At 37.3% G+C, this 16,581-nt stretch overlaps 1 protein-coding gene and 2 pseudogenes across 1 annotated transcript; all 3 read right to left on the reverse strand.

Annotated features, from left to right (window-relative positions):
• Positions 1-401: 401 nt before the first annotated feature.
• Positions 402-794, reverse strand: LOC148845260 (ubiquitin-conjugating enzyme E2 8 pseudogene; annotated as a pseudogene).
• Positions 795-1,565: 771 nt separating this feature from the next.
• LOC148845261 (disease resistance protein RPM1-like) lies at positions 1,566-4,782 on the reverse strand. Its single transcript, XM_088955858.1, has 2 exons — positions 1,890-4,782; positions 1,566-1,717 (listed from the first exon to the last, which is right to left on the reverse strand). Exon 1 carries the CDS (start codon positions 4,780-4,782, stop codon positions 1,939-1,941), a length of 2,844 nt encoding a protein of 947 aa, XP_088811984.1. The 3' UTR covers positions 1,566-1,717; positions 1,890-1,938.
• An 11,370-nt stretch (positions 4,783-16,152) lies between these two features.
• On the reverse strand, positions 16,153-16,545 carry LOC148845262 (ubiquitin-conjugating enzyme E2 8 pseudogene; annotated as a pseudogene).
• Between the last annotated feature and the right edge of the window lie 36 nt (positions 16,546-16,581).

Consider the following 16,581-nt stretch of genomic DNA (forward strand, 5'->3'; position numbering starts at 1 on the left):
CTTCGGGTGTTATCTAATTTTCTTCACCAACCATCCGTTCAAAATAGAACCAACTGTCAAATTTTTGATCCATTTTAATTTTTCCATCTAAAATCAAATCCTGGTCTTCACCATCAGATTTTGTATCTCTTCTCAGCAGTTTCTTCACCTTTGTCTTCATCTTTAATACTACTTGCGTTAGCCTGAAGAGACGAAATGAAGAGTCCTCTTCATCGACTAATTTCTTTGGATGATCATCACTCCCTTCTTAATATGTCAACAAACGGATTTTTTTGGATCCTACAACATAGAATGATTACCAAATTCTAACAATACAAAGTTGATTCACATATGCTCTAACCAAGACTCCAGGTTTCGTTTACATATTTAATAGTGAGAGAGACCACCATAATCTGAAGCTCCTATCCCATGGCATATTTCTGTGTCCAAGAATGGGTAGTTGCTTCATTCTTTTCTCTATCAGTCTTGTACATGTGGGCAATCTCAGTAAACAGTGGATCGTCTGGGTTTGGAGCAAAAAGATACCTTTGCTCTTTCAGAATGTCAATACAGATTCTCCCATTATTGTTGTTGATGCTGGAATGGAATACATTGGTACAAAAAGAAACCTTTGGCGACTTGAATGGGTAATCTGGTGGAAAATGAATAGTTACTAGAAACACACCACGACAAAGGGACTGTTCGATGATTGTTGCTTGCCAGTGGAACATGTCTTCTGCCGGACCAGCACTGCAAGAGGTGGGAGGATCTTTCTTCAGATCCTTCAGCCTCTTTTGAATCCATTTTGAAGCCATTGATGATTATAAAATGTCAAAAGAAAGAAACAAGGTTAACACTAAGTGGAGAGAATTTTAGCATATGCTAGGGTTCTTCCCCTTTTTCTGTTTATTAGTGTTTTGTTCTTCTCATGATGGTTTATAGGGAGAAAACATGAAGTGCATTGCACTGCTAGGGATTTCATGGAGAGATCAAATGGAGTATCTGATAGTTTTTCAGAATTTAGATTAAGAGCTGCTGTAGGAAATGCACAAAACTTGCTTCTGTTTTATTTTCTCGAGAAAGAAGATGAACAGTATTTTATTTTTAAGAGATATTTTTAACATTTTCAAAAGTATTAATAGCAGATGATGTCACATGATACACAACATAATTGACAGTGGTTGGTTAACCATAGATACTAGATTGTCGCGTTTCCAAATTGTCACTCAAGGCAAAGAGCGAGGCAAACTGGCAAAGTAGAGATCGAATGGTTGAATGGAATTGTTTTGGACGTCTTAGAAAAAAGAATAAAAAGACAACAAACTTTTGACTCTGATCCGTTCGAGACTTCTTGTTTTATTTGAATTGCCAAATTCTTTTACAAGGATGAATTATTAAGAAGGCTTAAGCAAGGAAATAGTAGAAAATCAAACGTGAACTATATATTAATTTAAAAAAAAGAAGATCGGAGAGATTTTTAATTCTCTCGATCGGTAGAACCTTCACGTCTTAAAGTTTGATTATTTATACAAACAAACCTTGTTTGAATCCAAATGATAAGCAAATTGATACACCCACAACAAAATAGAAGAAAAAAAATATTACAGACAACTAATCCCAAATATGTATTTTTTCTTCCAGCTTCTCCGTGTGTTCTCAGGGTCACCACAACCATCCCTTCAGTCCTTGGGTTATCAATCTGTGGAGAAACTACATTCAAGTAAGCGCATGAGATAACCTGAGAGGAGAAGATCCATATGTTAAAGAAGATACATAACGTGGCCATGTATAAGAATCATGAGAGAGAGAGAGAGAGAGAGAGAGAGAGAGAGAGAGAGAGAGAGAGAGACCAATTTAGAAGGAAATTAAAGATATTAAACAATAAGAGAAATGGCAACGTTTATGCTTACCAAACTGGTGTCCTAACCTCTGCAACTTAAAGGTTGCAATCTACACGAATCAAATATATTCACGAATCATGGTTCCATCACTTTCCAGACGATAGTTAACAATCCTCCCCCCATTAATGGAGGAAATATGCTGGACCAACGGACGATCTTCCCCTCCATGTCGAAGCTTTGCCACAAGTTCCTCGGGCATTATTTCCAGAATCAATTCTTTGAGTTGAAATAGATAAATGGTACCAACTGGCACGCATTTTAAGTTCCTGCAACTCCTCATGATCATTTTCTCAAGGCTTGGCATGGAACCATCTTGCACTTCAATTTCATTCAAATTATCCAATTGAAGGAATTCCAGTACCTTAAGCTTTCGAAACTTTCCTTTCTGGAAACATAATTTTTGCCCAATATAAGCGTCCATCAATTGGAGTTCCAGTAGCTCAGGCAAAGACTCAAGGGGCCCCAATGGGCTACCACTTAATTTTGACCACTTGAGACGCAATTTAACCAAGCTTTCAAGCGAAGAAATCCAATTCGGCAACTTCTGTAGACGCCCTTTTAGATATAAACGTTGAAGAAGCAGGGGATGATCAGTAGTGGCCGGAAAATACTGCAAATCCAGAATCTCCTTCATGCATGTTGATTTCACATCCAAGGATCGAAGCTTTCGCATTTGTCCAATGGAATGGCATAAAACCTTACCATTCTCTCTTTTCAGATCAATTATTCCTAGCTTTCTTAGTTGTGTCAAGCTTCCCAGTTCCGTAATTATCTGTTTGTTCTTGCTTGCTTTGACAAATGACAACTTCTGCAACGCACTCAAATCCTTGATTCCTGGAAGAACTTCCAACCCTTCAACACAATCAAAGTCTAATAAATTCTGCATCTTGTAACTATAAACAAGAAGGTGGCGCAGGCGTTGAAGCTTGAAGATCTCCACAGGCAACCTAGAAACCTTTGTGTGTTTAAGATCCAAGGTTTCTAGGTTTAGAAGATTACCAACAGCTTTCGGTACCTCACTAACTGTTGTATTTCTCAAGCTTAGATACCTTAGTCGATATAGAACTTTAATTTCTTCCGGAAATTTCTCTATTGGGGCTTTTTCCAAATCTAAAACCCTTAATGATTGAAATCTGGAAAGAACGGTTTGCCCAGATGAGTCTAGCAAAAAGTCAGCTACAGGGAACTCGAAAAGAGAGCGTGTGTAGTTAAAGCTCATGTTTTTTGTAACACTCCAGCAGTTCCTGTGGATGCTTAGGCGACGAATTTTCTCAAGGTCATCCCCATTTGTATTGTTCTGTTGGTGAAGAACCAAACTGAAGTTATCCTCCTTGCATTTTTGAAGAAGGATCAGACGCATAATTGGATGAACACAACACTCTCTGGGTCGACCATCGAGATCTGTTTTCACTGCTTGAACCAAGTTTCTATAGATGAGCTCCATGAGGCAGTCATCAGCAACCTCCTCGGATGATCGATCATCCTTGGGCTGCAGAAATCCTTCGGCAATCCACAGTCGGATCAGCCTTGTACGTCTGATGGGTAGGTCCTGTGGGAAGACGCTGAAATACAGGAAACAATATTTAAGTTGGACAGGCAGATGGCTGTAGCTCAGTTCTAAAGTCATTGCTATATTTCTAAGGACGATGTTGCTTTGTAGGTATGAAGGAAGCCCATTTAGCAGTTCCTGCCATTCACCAATAGGTTTGTCTTTCACTGTGTTTGATAGGAATTCACCCATGGCCACGACTGCTAGTGGCAACCCTTGACAGATTTTCTCACACTTGTTTGCCAATTTAATGAAGGAATCTCTTAGATCCAAAGGGCAACATTTGCTGGGTGTTGACCGGAAAACCTTTTTTTCCAACAGTTGTAAAGCTTTTTCTTTGTTGAGAGGCTGAAGATGATAATAAAGTGTGGGGGATTGCAGGCATGAGACAATTTTCTGGTTACGTGTTGTGATCAATATCCTACTACGGAGGTTATTATCTGGCAATGCGATTCTTATCCTTCTAATATCCTCCCATGTATCTAGACTCCATGCATCGTTGAAAACAATAACGTACCTCCTTTGCTGCAAGATTTCTTCCAACCCTTGGGCCAGTGCGTCCTCTTCCATGTCGTCAATCCCTTCATAAGCTTTTCCCATGCATTCTTCGGTGATCTGCTTTAGCATTTCCTGTAGGATCTGCTTGGATTTGTATGACTGTCGAACATTGATCCAAGCATGGCTTTGGAAGTGATGATTCTTCACGCTCTTGCTATCATATATTCTCTTAACGAGAGTGGTTTTGCCTGAACCAGCAGGCCCCGTCACTAAAATCACAGTACGCCTTGGGTCCTCTGCACCTGTTAACAGCTCATTTAGTTCCTGCATGGGCCTCTCAATTCCGACAATCTCATCATCCTGAGCCATGATCAGTTTGCTGGACATTTGGCACCGGGAACTGAAACTTGATTCTGGTTGGGGGCCAGATGAAGAAGGATGCCCATGGAGGCTTAACTTTTGCATCTGCATATTGGCATTCAACTTGTCGATGTCTTGCATCTTGGTGTTGATTTTCTTCATTCGATGGGCTATCTCACGGAGGGGTATGTGGTGTATGAGATTGTGGAGAAACCGAGACCGTGAAGAAGACCCAAGAGACTGCGGATGCACATGAAGCATGAGATCATCAAGAACATCCTCCATGTCGTAAGCTAGATCTCGCAACTCCAGAACCCATTGTTTCCCAACTCCATGAACTTGCTTTTTTTCTGCCACCTCTAGAATTGCTTTCAGGGTGTTTAGCCCTTGTTTGATTTTTTCAAGATCATCTGGAAGTCCTACATGAACTTCCATTTCTTGGCCGAGCAAGGCGACAACCCTTTCGAGCAGAAAGGATACTGCTCCATCTGCCATAGCTCTCTCTCTCTCTCTCTCTCTCAGACGGACACAACTCACAATGGTCAAATTAAGAAGTTGCTGAAGAGTGAAGGACCTTAATTTAAACAGGGTGAGACCTCCTCTCTCTGGTTCACAACTCACAATGATCGAAGAGCTTGTTGAAGACCTTTAAATAGGGTACGATTATGATTTTCCTCCTATTAAAATGGGTTTCTGCTACGCGGTTTAATTTAATTTTTTTAGTTATTATATTTTTCTTTGACTGAGTAAGAAAGAAAACAAGGGCTGATACACCGGAATATCAGCCAATTCCCCAAGGAACAAAAGTACTGTTGATTTTACTTTGATTAGTGAGGACTGAGGACTGAGGAATTGGGGTAGGGTTGGTGGAACTATGAACCATGGTTAAATGACGGTTTTTTCACGGTTAAACGGTCTAAGCGTCCAATTTACCTGTACCCATAGAGATTAGAGCATTGAAGTACGGTTTTCACGTTTCAGTCAGGTCCAAAACTCCAAGACTTCCAACATTAACGACACCATAAATTTGGATGAGTCCAACTCCAGATCCCCTAGCTTCCAACGAACTATACGACGCTACCCACTGTTCCCAAAATAAAATAAAACAGAATAAAAAATATATAAAACACTAGTCTATGAATGACAGACCGAATCTACTACCCACTTGCTACCAACATGACCCCATATTGTGTGTCGGCCATCAATGGAGATGTGCGGATGTAGTGTCTTATGGGTATAGAGCAGATCCGGTCTCAAATTGAATGGATATTAGACTATAACCTGTGGGTGCTACTGGTACATATTAAATATGAGTAAGCCAAATATAAATTATTTTCATTTGATCGATACATTGGTTTAAAACATTTAATTTTTTATACATTTAATTTATATTTTTTTATATTATATACGACACACTACAGGGTTGTGGGGTGGGCCAGAACAGATTACATGTGAGGCTTGTTGATCATACCATGGAGAACCTATGGTTCCACACTCCATGGGTTTGATCCTGCACTTCCTATTTGGAGAACAAGGATTGGTTAAATTTAATGGCTGTTTGGCGAGCTGTGGACCAATAACAATAAGCCACGACAGTCATAAATGTGACAAGTGACCCTCTCGACTACTGGGTGAAATTTTCTTTTGTTTTATATGTAAATATATATACAAAATATATTAAATATTTGCTTATTTAAAATTATTTATATAACTCAAATTTTCCAAAAGTTGGATAGCATACATATTTTGGAAATTTCATAATATTCACTTATTATATGATTTTCTTCTCCAACTGACTGGTTATAGGTTTTTCTAGTCTTTTTGACATGATGGTCCATTAAACAAGGAACTAAAGTAAATTAAAATTTACAAATCCATTTGCACCGCAGACAAGTACATCCTGAGATTGGCTTCCATCAGGGCAAACCTGTGCCCACACCGTTCTGATAGCCTTTCCCAATCTTGCATTGGGAATATATCTCCATGAAATTAAAGCACATAAGGATGGAGATATTCTGAATGCAAAGCAGTAAAGGCTGCACGAACGGACTTTGCCGTGATTGAAGCCAAACTTGCACATCCTATGATGCAATTATGATGACCAATAAAAATGAGTTTGTAATTTCATGATAAAGTTCTTCACATCTTCTCTTAATTTACAAACTTTTTTATCATATAGGAGTGCAAATCATAGTTACATACAAATGAATGCAAAATTGAATTGCCTATTTTATATATTTTAAAAAATAAGCAATTTGGATTTTTTTAATACAAGTAAGAATAGAATACATGCATATATTGTATGGAGAGAATCTTTATGGTGGTGGACCTAGATTTGCCTCATCTTTTCTTCTCTTATTTTATTGGAAGATTTTGCCTTATTTAATCACTAATAAACAGCTAGAGCAGTTTAATTAAATGGTATCCAATATCCACATCGAATAAGGGGATTACTCTGACCAAGTCAACATTGACCTTGCAGAACCAGCCTGGGACATTTGTAAGTGAAAGGTGTCCACCAATTAATAAGTAGACTTCACTATGACCCAGTCAAAATTGACTTTGGCACTAGCTGTTTCTCATCCTCAACTTCAATGGTACTCATTGCATAACAAACAATTTTTTTTTTTTTAATTCTTGATAAATGTTCTCATTTCTCTCCTCAATATGTTGAATTGGTGATGGAACACACATGACTTCTAAGTGAAAGAGTAGCACCTTGATCAACAATATACTACAGCTCCCCTCCACTTGTCGGGATTATAGCTACAAGTACAACTCTTCACCTTGTTCAAATTACAAGCAAATGTGTGCTGCATGTGACAATTTCTAATAATATGAATTCATGCAAAAGAGACATAGTTATCAATGCAGCTAGCATTGAGCTTAACAATTGAATTGCTTGATCTGTCTGTCACTTGAACAGATTCTTGAGACAGTTTCAATCCAAACCACTTTGATGCAAAAGAAAAAGAAAAAGGAAAAATTGTTGGTGAATTGGTCAACAAGTTGACAACCAAATTGGTTAAATCACTGACTTGTTTGACCTGATCAACGAGTCATGGGTTAGAGATGTTAATTTTTTTTTCTATTTTTATTCATTTTTATCTTTAATAACAATAACTCTCATTTATTACATATATTTTTGTTTAATAACATGAACATATGATCTTAGAGACATGCATGCCTAATTTTCTAACACCACATACCAGAGTTGAGTTGTTTAACCCAAAAGGGAAATACATTCTCAATCAGTTTTTAAAACAACTGTGTTGGATCAGTTTTTTAATCCTATGATTAATATGTTAATATCAACCAATTGAACTGGTTGATTGCTTGACCAAACTTTACTTGGTCGCAGAAAACTGTTGACTCAGACAACAACTATTGGCTATCGGTGATCTAGCTCCTGTGCTGGTCAATCGATTCTGTTGATTAATATGGGAATGGAAATTGCCAGCCCAGGCCAGGTGAGCAAGAATGGGCCATTACTGGGCTCCCCCAAGCCCAGAATGGCCCTTTCCCACTGAGCAGACCCCAAATCACCACCTTAATTATTGCATAATTATGTATTTTAAAATATACAAATTAAATATTTATGTTTAAGAAACTAATTTTTTCTTTGTTTTAACTGGGCTTTAATGCTGGCCCAGAATGACCGCAGCTGCACATGCATGGACCAGTTTCTGTGCCTAGCATGCTATTGCTATGGTCTTTTTTTGGGTTACGTTCGTTCTCTTTGTATGTAAGTTCATAGGCTATGAGACGAGGGATTCTGTTGACTATCCATCTGGAGATAAAGCGACCCCTTTGGTGTATATAATGGCTGAAGTGCCTGAAATGTATGACTTACCTGTTACCATTGCTATGTCTTTTAGGCTGTGTTTGTGTTTGGTTTGAAGGAATACAAAGGGAAAGCGCAGGAAGAAAAAACTGTACAAACCTTATATAGGTTTCTTTACCTTATATCCTAACTATTTTATTACGTACTGTTCTATCCACTTTTGTGTGTACCCTCTTAATTAACTATCTACCACTCTTGGTTGGGTAAATGAGTATAGATATTTTGGTAAGTGTGGAGATAATGGATTGGTATATTCTGATAAATCTTGTAAAGATCATCCATCTAACAAGGTTTTTTGCACTTAGGAGCTATTGAAAAGTCAATGTAAGTTTAAGAGAATCCCCGAAAAATGAGGGGAAGTTTAAAGTAAATTAAACCTATAATCTTGTGATAGCTTATCAATAATAAGAGGTTCTCATCTGTTCATGACTTTTTTTTTTTTTCCTTTTAATACTTGTTTTATTTGAATTGGTAAATTATTTCAGAAGGATGCGGATTATTGAGAAGGCTCCAAACAAAGAAGTAGTAGAAAATCCAATATGAACTATTAATTTAAAGAAAAGAAGAAAGAAGATATTTTCTCTCCCTATGACATTCAATCTTTCACGTCTTAAAGTGTGACACTTTGGATCCTTTTCTCCTGGCATCTCTACGTGTTGGAAATCATTACAATAAGTAGCGCATGAGATATACGAGAGGAGAAGATCCATGAATTTTACTCAGGCTATGTTTGGTTTGAAGGAAAAGGTAGAAAAAGAAACGGAAAGGTAAGGAAACATTTACAAACCTTGTAAAGGCTATATTAGCTCAGGCCATATTTTACAGGATTATGACTTGTAATGGCTATATTAGTTCACCCACTCACCGATTCAGACGGAAGTGGGCAACCTTACCGGTTGGTGGCATTATCCCCACCTAACATGAAAACAGGTCCCATCAACGGGAATCCAGGAACTACTCCACCAAACCCACGAAGACTCCAGTATATAAAGACCCCAGGGAAAAAGAAGAGATAAGTTAGTAATCTCTGCTCTCTAGCTCTCCCATTCTCTAATATCAGCTCACAACTAAGTGCTGACTTAGCTATCATAGTGACCTCGCCGGGTAAACACCCCCGGGTTCTCTGATTTAGTTCTTGCAGGTTCCTCAGTTCCCGCCGTCTACAAAGATGAATAAATCATCTCCTACAGGGAACAGCTAGGTTGCGCTACGCTAGAGAGCTCAACTTTAGCCTCTGAGTCATTGGCCACTTGGGAGCAGACGAGATGACAAGGTTATCATGACAAGAAACCATTACATCATGAACTACTAATAATTTAAATAAAAGAGGATATAGGAGAGACTTTTCTCTCCGTGAAATAACCTTCACGTCTGGAAGTTTGATTAAAATACTAACAAACCTGAATTCAAATTGATAAGAAAATTGACACACCATCAACAAGAAAGAAAAAAAAGTCACAAACATGTAATCCCAAATATGCCATTTTCTTCCAGCTTCTCTGTGTGTTCTCAGGGTCACCACAAACATCCCTTCAGCCCTTATTGGGTTTTCAACCTGTGGAGAAATTAGATTCAAGTAAGCACATACATGAGATAACCTGAGAGGAGAAGATCCATCAATATTATTAAAGAAAATACATAACATGGCCATGCATAAGAATCATGAGATGAGAGAGAGAGAGAAGTACCTACACTGTGATTTCACAAATTAGAGCTTGAGTACAAATATGAAACATCCTGCAGCCAAAAAATAATGAACTCTGAATTTAAAATGTTGTTGCTAGCTAACTCAATAAGATAAATGTTTACATAAAATGCAACTAAATAACAAATTTTGATCATTAGGCTGTGTTCGGTTGCAAATTGCAATGCAGATAAATTAGTTTGCACTGATGCAAAACTATGGCAGTGCAAATGATTTGAGTGTAAATTCTGACCTATTTTTGTTTCAAATTTTAGCTTATTTTGTTTGATTGCAATACAAATGAAATAAATTAAGAATCGGAATGGCAGTGGCGGCCGTTGGGTCCGGATCTACACGGACCCACAATAGCAAAGAAGTTGGCCATCAGAGCATTGGCAGAGGTATTCCGGTACCCTCTACAACCCTATAGTCGTGACCGCAGCAGCGTAGAGTTCATAGAGGACGACTTGTTGGTCGCTGATCCTCACCATAACAGACCCCTATACATCATGGCAAAAATAGGGGGCTTCGACATGAGAAGATCGATGGTCGACCTGGGAAGTTCTATTAATCTTATCTTCGCCCACACGCTAGAGTTGATGAACGTCCGAAAGGAGGACATCAAGGGACTATGTGACATGCAAAATCCCGGAAATCATAATAGGCACTTTGAAAAGTGGAATCGTTCATGGGGTGGGTTCTGATAACTTGCAATATGCTTCATGTTACAGCAGAATCTGTCCCAATTAAACTCCTACTTTTTCATTAAATCCTATACTTAAGATATTCAATACCTTTTAACAATATAAAACCTATATTTTTTTCTAACTTGACCTAAAATATAATACAGCCATTTGGGTCAAATGAGTTAATGATATTATAATTAAATAATAAAAATAAAAAAAGATAAAACATAAAAATTACAAAAAAAATATAAAAGTTGTAGGAAACATTTTGGAACATCTCTGATATTACATATTTACCATCATTATCATCCATATTCATGAGGGTTTAGTAGTGGTTTTAGTGCTGATTGCCAATCTGATGCAACTCCTTTATTCGGGCTTGGAACCGGCAGTATATGACAATCTACGGAGTGATATATATCATATTAAATAAAAATAAGTGTGATAAATTAGAATTTTTTTGTAGGTATAAAGATACGAAAAGAGTATATATAGAACAGTTTGGACACATATTATTACCCTTATCATCGAAAGAATGTCAGAAGTGCATTCTTTCCAGAATGATCTCATTGAGTTGCTTTAGATAAATAATACCAAATGGTACACATTTTAAGTTCTTAGACTACTCAAATCAACTTTTGAAGGACTAGCGGGACACCATTTTGCACTTAAATCTCATTCAAATTATCCAATTGAAGGAATTCTAATACCATGAGCTTTTGAAACTTTCCTGTCTGGAAACATATATAACTTTTGCCCGATATAAACGCCCATCAATTGAAGTTCCAGTGGATTAGGCAAATTCTCAAGGTCCTCCATGGGCTATCACTTAATTAATTTTGACCACTTCAGACGTAATCTAAGCAAGCTTTCAAGCGTCGAAATCCAATTCGGTAACTTCTGTAGGCGGCCTTTTAGATGTAGATGCTCAAGAAGAAAGAGGGGACGAGTGACAGTAGTGGGTAAATCCTGCAAATCCAGAATCTCCTCATGTGTTGATTTCACATCCAAAGGAGTGAAGCTTTGGCATTTCTCTGATAGGGGCATACAAAATCTTACCATTTTCTCTATCAAGATCAACTATTCCTAACTTTCACTTTCGTTGTTGAGTCAAGCTTCCCAGTTCTGTAATTATCTGTATGTTCTTGCTTGCTTTGACAAATGACAATTTCTGCAAGACTGCAAGGCTGTCAAATCCCTGATTCCTGCAGGAACTTTCAACCCTTTTTGGCCTTTTTAACTTTTTAACTATAAACAAGAAGATGGCGTAGGCGTTGAATTCAGGCAAACTAGAGACCTTTGTACGTCTAAGATTCAAGGTTTCTAGATTTAGAACCTCACCTAGGTGTGAGAAATAAAAATAAAAAAATCGAATCGATAAAAAAACTGACCGAAAATGAACAAAAAAAATTGATTAACAGAACTGGTCGGTTCAGTTTCAATTCAGTGTTTTAAAAAAATCAAAGGTACTGGTTTAGTTTTGATTAATCAATATAGAAAACTGGCGATTAACCAAACTGACTGGTATACATATATTTCTATATATTTTATATATATTTATGTATGTTATATATATATATTATAAATTAAATATGCATTCTATATAGTTATAATATATGATATATTACTTATTATTTAAAATTTAATATTATATATATATTACTTATTTAAAAGTTTGACTATTTTAACCAGAAATATAATGTAATATATTTATGGAATTTATATGCATTTTCCAGCATATCCAATTGTTTCCTTGTTTTTTTCCATATCCATGTGCTTCTAACTTATATGAATTTATATGAAGAAGCACATGGATATGGAAAAAACATGGAAACGATTGGATATGCTGGAAAATGCATATAAATTCCATAAATATATTAATAACATTATATTTCAGGTTAAAATAGTCAAAATTAATGTAACTACATAGGAAATGTATATTCTAATGGTATTTGTGAATAAATATATTACAATTAATGTAGCAGGATAAATAGGAATGGTATAATTTTATTAATATTGTATCGATCTAGAGTCTTAGAAAATATTATATAAATTTTACAAATTAATACATGTACAATGCTATTATTTATTTTCTATAGAAGTTCATGTCACAAAACACATGCAATTAATATATGTAATTATTATATCAATTATTTTTATTTTTCTATTTTTAGTTTTTATCAACTATTATCAGAGTGCAAAGTTATGGCCACCGAAAATTTGCATACATTGAGTGTGCAACCTGTGATCCGGTGACTAGGTCGAATGGGTCAGCGGTCGAACCGGCTGGGTCAAATTATTTTTGACCAAGTCAATGGTTTTTGGCCGTCTGACGGGTCTTGACTAAACCAGACCCAAAATCCTAGCCAGGTGATGGTGCGAACGGTTCGACTGATTGGGTCAATTGTGGGTTGAAAGCATTGACATCAAGTACATCAATGGTGATTCCGAGGTTCAGCCGGTTTGTGACAAATACTGAAATACATAGGCATACTACAAGAATTGTGGCCTTGTCGTATTTGTGACAACAATACATCGCGATCTGTGAAGGTGTTCAGGGATTCCGACCTTAAAACCATCAGACTTGGGATCTGAGAGATGAGTCGGATGGGTGTGTTCATAAAACTGGCTTTGTTTGTCAGCTTTAACACTGAAGGGGATGAAGCTGCCTAACAGTTCTAGGGCATTTGTAGATGAAAGCATGATTTTTGAAGAGTGCACAACCCACAGTCGAAGTAACTGTTCTTCTCCAGCTTATGCAAATACTAATGTAAACAAAGGAAGCGATGTTTTGGGTAGTTGATCTGATCCGATCTTCGGAAGTAAGATGATTTCTTCAGCAAACTCTCTTCTCCAGTGACCTCCATTACTGTTTGGATTCTGGTTGCAGCGGTGGTAGGGGTGTCAATTGGACTGGATTTGGTCCAATTCCATCCAGTCCAATGTGAGTCTATTATAAGTGGATTCTGTCCAATCCAGTCCAATGAATATTTTGGACCATTTTGGATCGGTCCAATTTAATGTCTGGACCATCCAATCTGTTCAAGTATATTTTGATTTAGATTTGTTTCAACCCAATCCTGGTCCATTGATACCTATATTTTTATCTTAAATCAATGGACTAAATATTGACTTAATCCAACCCAATCCAATATAAATTTATTACAGACGAACCAGGTCCAATCCAATATAATAAATATTTTGGATTGGATTGGTCCAATCCAATATGTCTTGTTGGTTTGTCCAATTCTTCTAAATTGATTTTGGATTGGACGAGGTCCAAACCAAAACCGGTCCATTGACACCCTTAGGCGGTGGTGATTGAAAGAGAGAAGGGCAGGGTGGGGGTGGAGGAGGAGGGGTAGTGTGCCGATGGAAGAGAGAAAGAAAAATAAGGGTAAAGAGGGGATGGGTTGGGCGGGTTAATAAAATTTGGGTAAAATACAAAAACCTCCCCTGAAGTTTCTGACAATCATAAAAACTTTCCCTATACTTTCACTTTAACAAAAGCCTCCCCTCTATTTTCGAAAAAATCAACAAATGCCTCCCTTCCGTCAATAACCAAGACGAAAAACGTTAAACCAATAAACTTTTTTTTCAACAATACCTATTTTACCCTTTTACGTGTTAATGTACACCTGTTTTTACTAAAATGCCCTTATCTATATATTATACTCTTTGCCCTCTCTTCTTATCCCAGTTCCAATTTTTTACTATCTGAATGAAGAAGAGCAACTGAAGAGGAATGAACCTGGAAGAATGACAAACCCACGAAGAACGAAGTACGAAGGAGTGCCATTAGCCGCAGCAATAGCACAACTTACAACTCCCACAAACTCTTGTAGTTCAGACGCAGAGGAGCACTTTGATGCTTAGTTCATTGACAATAGAAACCCAAGACACAAGCTTACCAACAACCAAATTAATTAACTCATCCACCTCTTTACTTCATTTACAGAACTGTCTCCTATTTTTCTCAGCCCATATAGTCCCTAACAGAGCAGCAGGGGTAGACTTTTTTTTGATCGATAGCAGGGATAGACTTCCAAACAAATTTCCCCTTCCCACTCAGGTTCCAGCACCAGAAGAGCTCCTTAACTGAATTTGTCATGACCTAAAAACATGTCCCTACAGATTTGATGAAATGCCACCAGATTTGAGAAGAAACCGAACAGTGAATGCACAGATGGTCAAGAAATTCCATCACCTGCTTACACAAGCTATAGTTCAGATCTTGAATTTGCACATCCCTCATAAGAAAATTCTCCTTGGTCAAACACTTATCCAGTGCCATGGCCTAGACTAGGAAATTGACCTTCAACGAATTGACAGGGTTCCAGATTTGCTTGGTGGGAAGGCAATCCTGCTGACTGCCACCACTCAGCCTGGATGCTAGAGACTTCACAGAGAAAAGACCACCCCCACTCCACTTCCACCTCACAGAGAATAGTTCGAATACTATCACTGCTGCAAAATAAGCGAAAAGAAAGTCAAGAAAGTCACAGTCGTTATCCGGTGAAAAAATCGAATTTCAGGGTGAAAAACGATCATTGTCAGGGAAGAAATCGAACTCTAGGGGTGAAGAACAGTCGTTGTTGGTGAAGAACAGTAGTCGCCAGAAAATGAATGGAATATTTTGCGAAGTGGGATATTTCAAGTGCTATGAAAAAGTATGGAATTGTAATGAATTGGCCAAGTAAGGGCAAAAATGGTATTTCACAAATAGCTCAGATGATGCCCAAGGGTAAAAATGTATTTCTACATGTTTTCTGTCTTAATCATTGATGGAAGGGAGGTATTTGTTGATTTTGTCGAAAATAGAAGGGAGGCTTTTGTTAAAATGAAAGTATAGGGGAGATTTTAATGATTGTCAGAAACTTCAGGGGAGGTTTTTGTATTTTATCCATAAAATTATAATGAATTTAGGATTCGAGCCATTAAGTATCAACTTCCCTTAAATTTAAGTTTCAAATGTAAAAGATGACGTGGCAATTTTCTATTGGATGGGACAAAAAATTTTCTGTCCCTAGAGGACAAACCATGTGATCTTTCTAAACTTTCATACATAAAAAAGCGATCATGTATAAGGATAAGGAAAAATTTCAGATTAGTATCATGTACTTTGGCTCAAGTGACAATTTAGTCCCCAAACTTTAAAATGCAACAATCCAATAACCGAACTTTCGAAATGCGACAATCTAATACCTATTGTTAACCATGTTTTAATAGCATGTGGAAATACACAAATTCCCTTCGGGTGTTATCTAATTTTCTTCACCAACCATCCTTCAAAATAGAACCAACTGTCAAATTTTTGATCCATTTTAATTTTTCCATCTAAAATCAAATCCTGGTCTTCACCATCAGATTTTGTATCTCTTCTCAGCAGTTTCTTCACCTTTGTCTTCATCTTTAATACTACTTGCGTTAGCCTGAAGAGACGAAATGAAGAGTCCTCTTCATCGACTAATTTCTTTGGATGATCATCACTCCCTTCTTAATATGTCAACAAACGGATTTTTTTGGATCCTACAACATAGAATGATTACCAAATTCTAACAATACAAAGTTGATTCACATATGCTCTAACCAAGACTCCAGGTTTCGTTTACATATTTAATAGTGAGAGAGACCACCATAATCTGAAGCTCCTATCCCATGGCATATTTCTGTGTCCAAGAATGGGTAGTTGCTTCATTCTTTTCTCTATCAGTCTTGTACATGTGGGCAATCTCAGTAAACAGTGGATCGTCTGGGTTTGGAGCAAAAAGATACCTTTGCTCTTTCAGAATGTCAATACAGATTCTCCCATTATTGTTGTTGATGCTGGAATGGAATACATTGGTACAAAAAGAAACCTTTGGCGACTTGAATGGGTAATCTGGTGGAAAATGAATAGTTACTAGAAACACACCACGACAAAGGGACTGTTCGATGATTGTTGCTTGCCAGTGGAACATGTCTTCTGCCGGACCAGCACTGCAAGAGGTGGGAGGATCTTTCTTCAGATCCTTCAGCCTCTTTTGAATCCATTTTGAAGCCATTGATGATTATAAAATGTCAAAAGAAAGAAACAAGGT

This window comes from Nelumbo lutea, chromosome 7 (genome assembly GCF_056320005.1).
Source record: "Nelumbo lutea isolate HS-2025 chromosome 7, American lotus-T2T, whole genome shotgun sequence".
In the NCBI taxonomy this organism is placed as follows: Eukaryota; Viridiplantae; Streptophyta; class Magnoliopsida; order Proteales; family Nelumbonaceae; genus Nelumbo; species Nelumbo lutea.

Bases quoted from the DNA above. Each gene is read 5' to 3' on its own strand.
- LOC148845261 (XM_088955858.1), bottom strand. From the start codon at position 4,782: ATGGCAGATGGAGCAGTATCCTTTCTGCTCGAAAGGGTTGTCGCCTTG.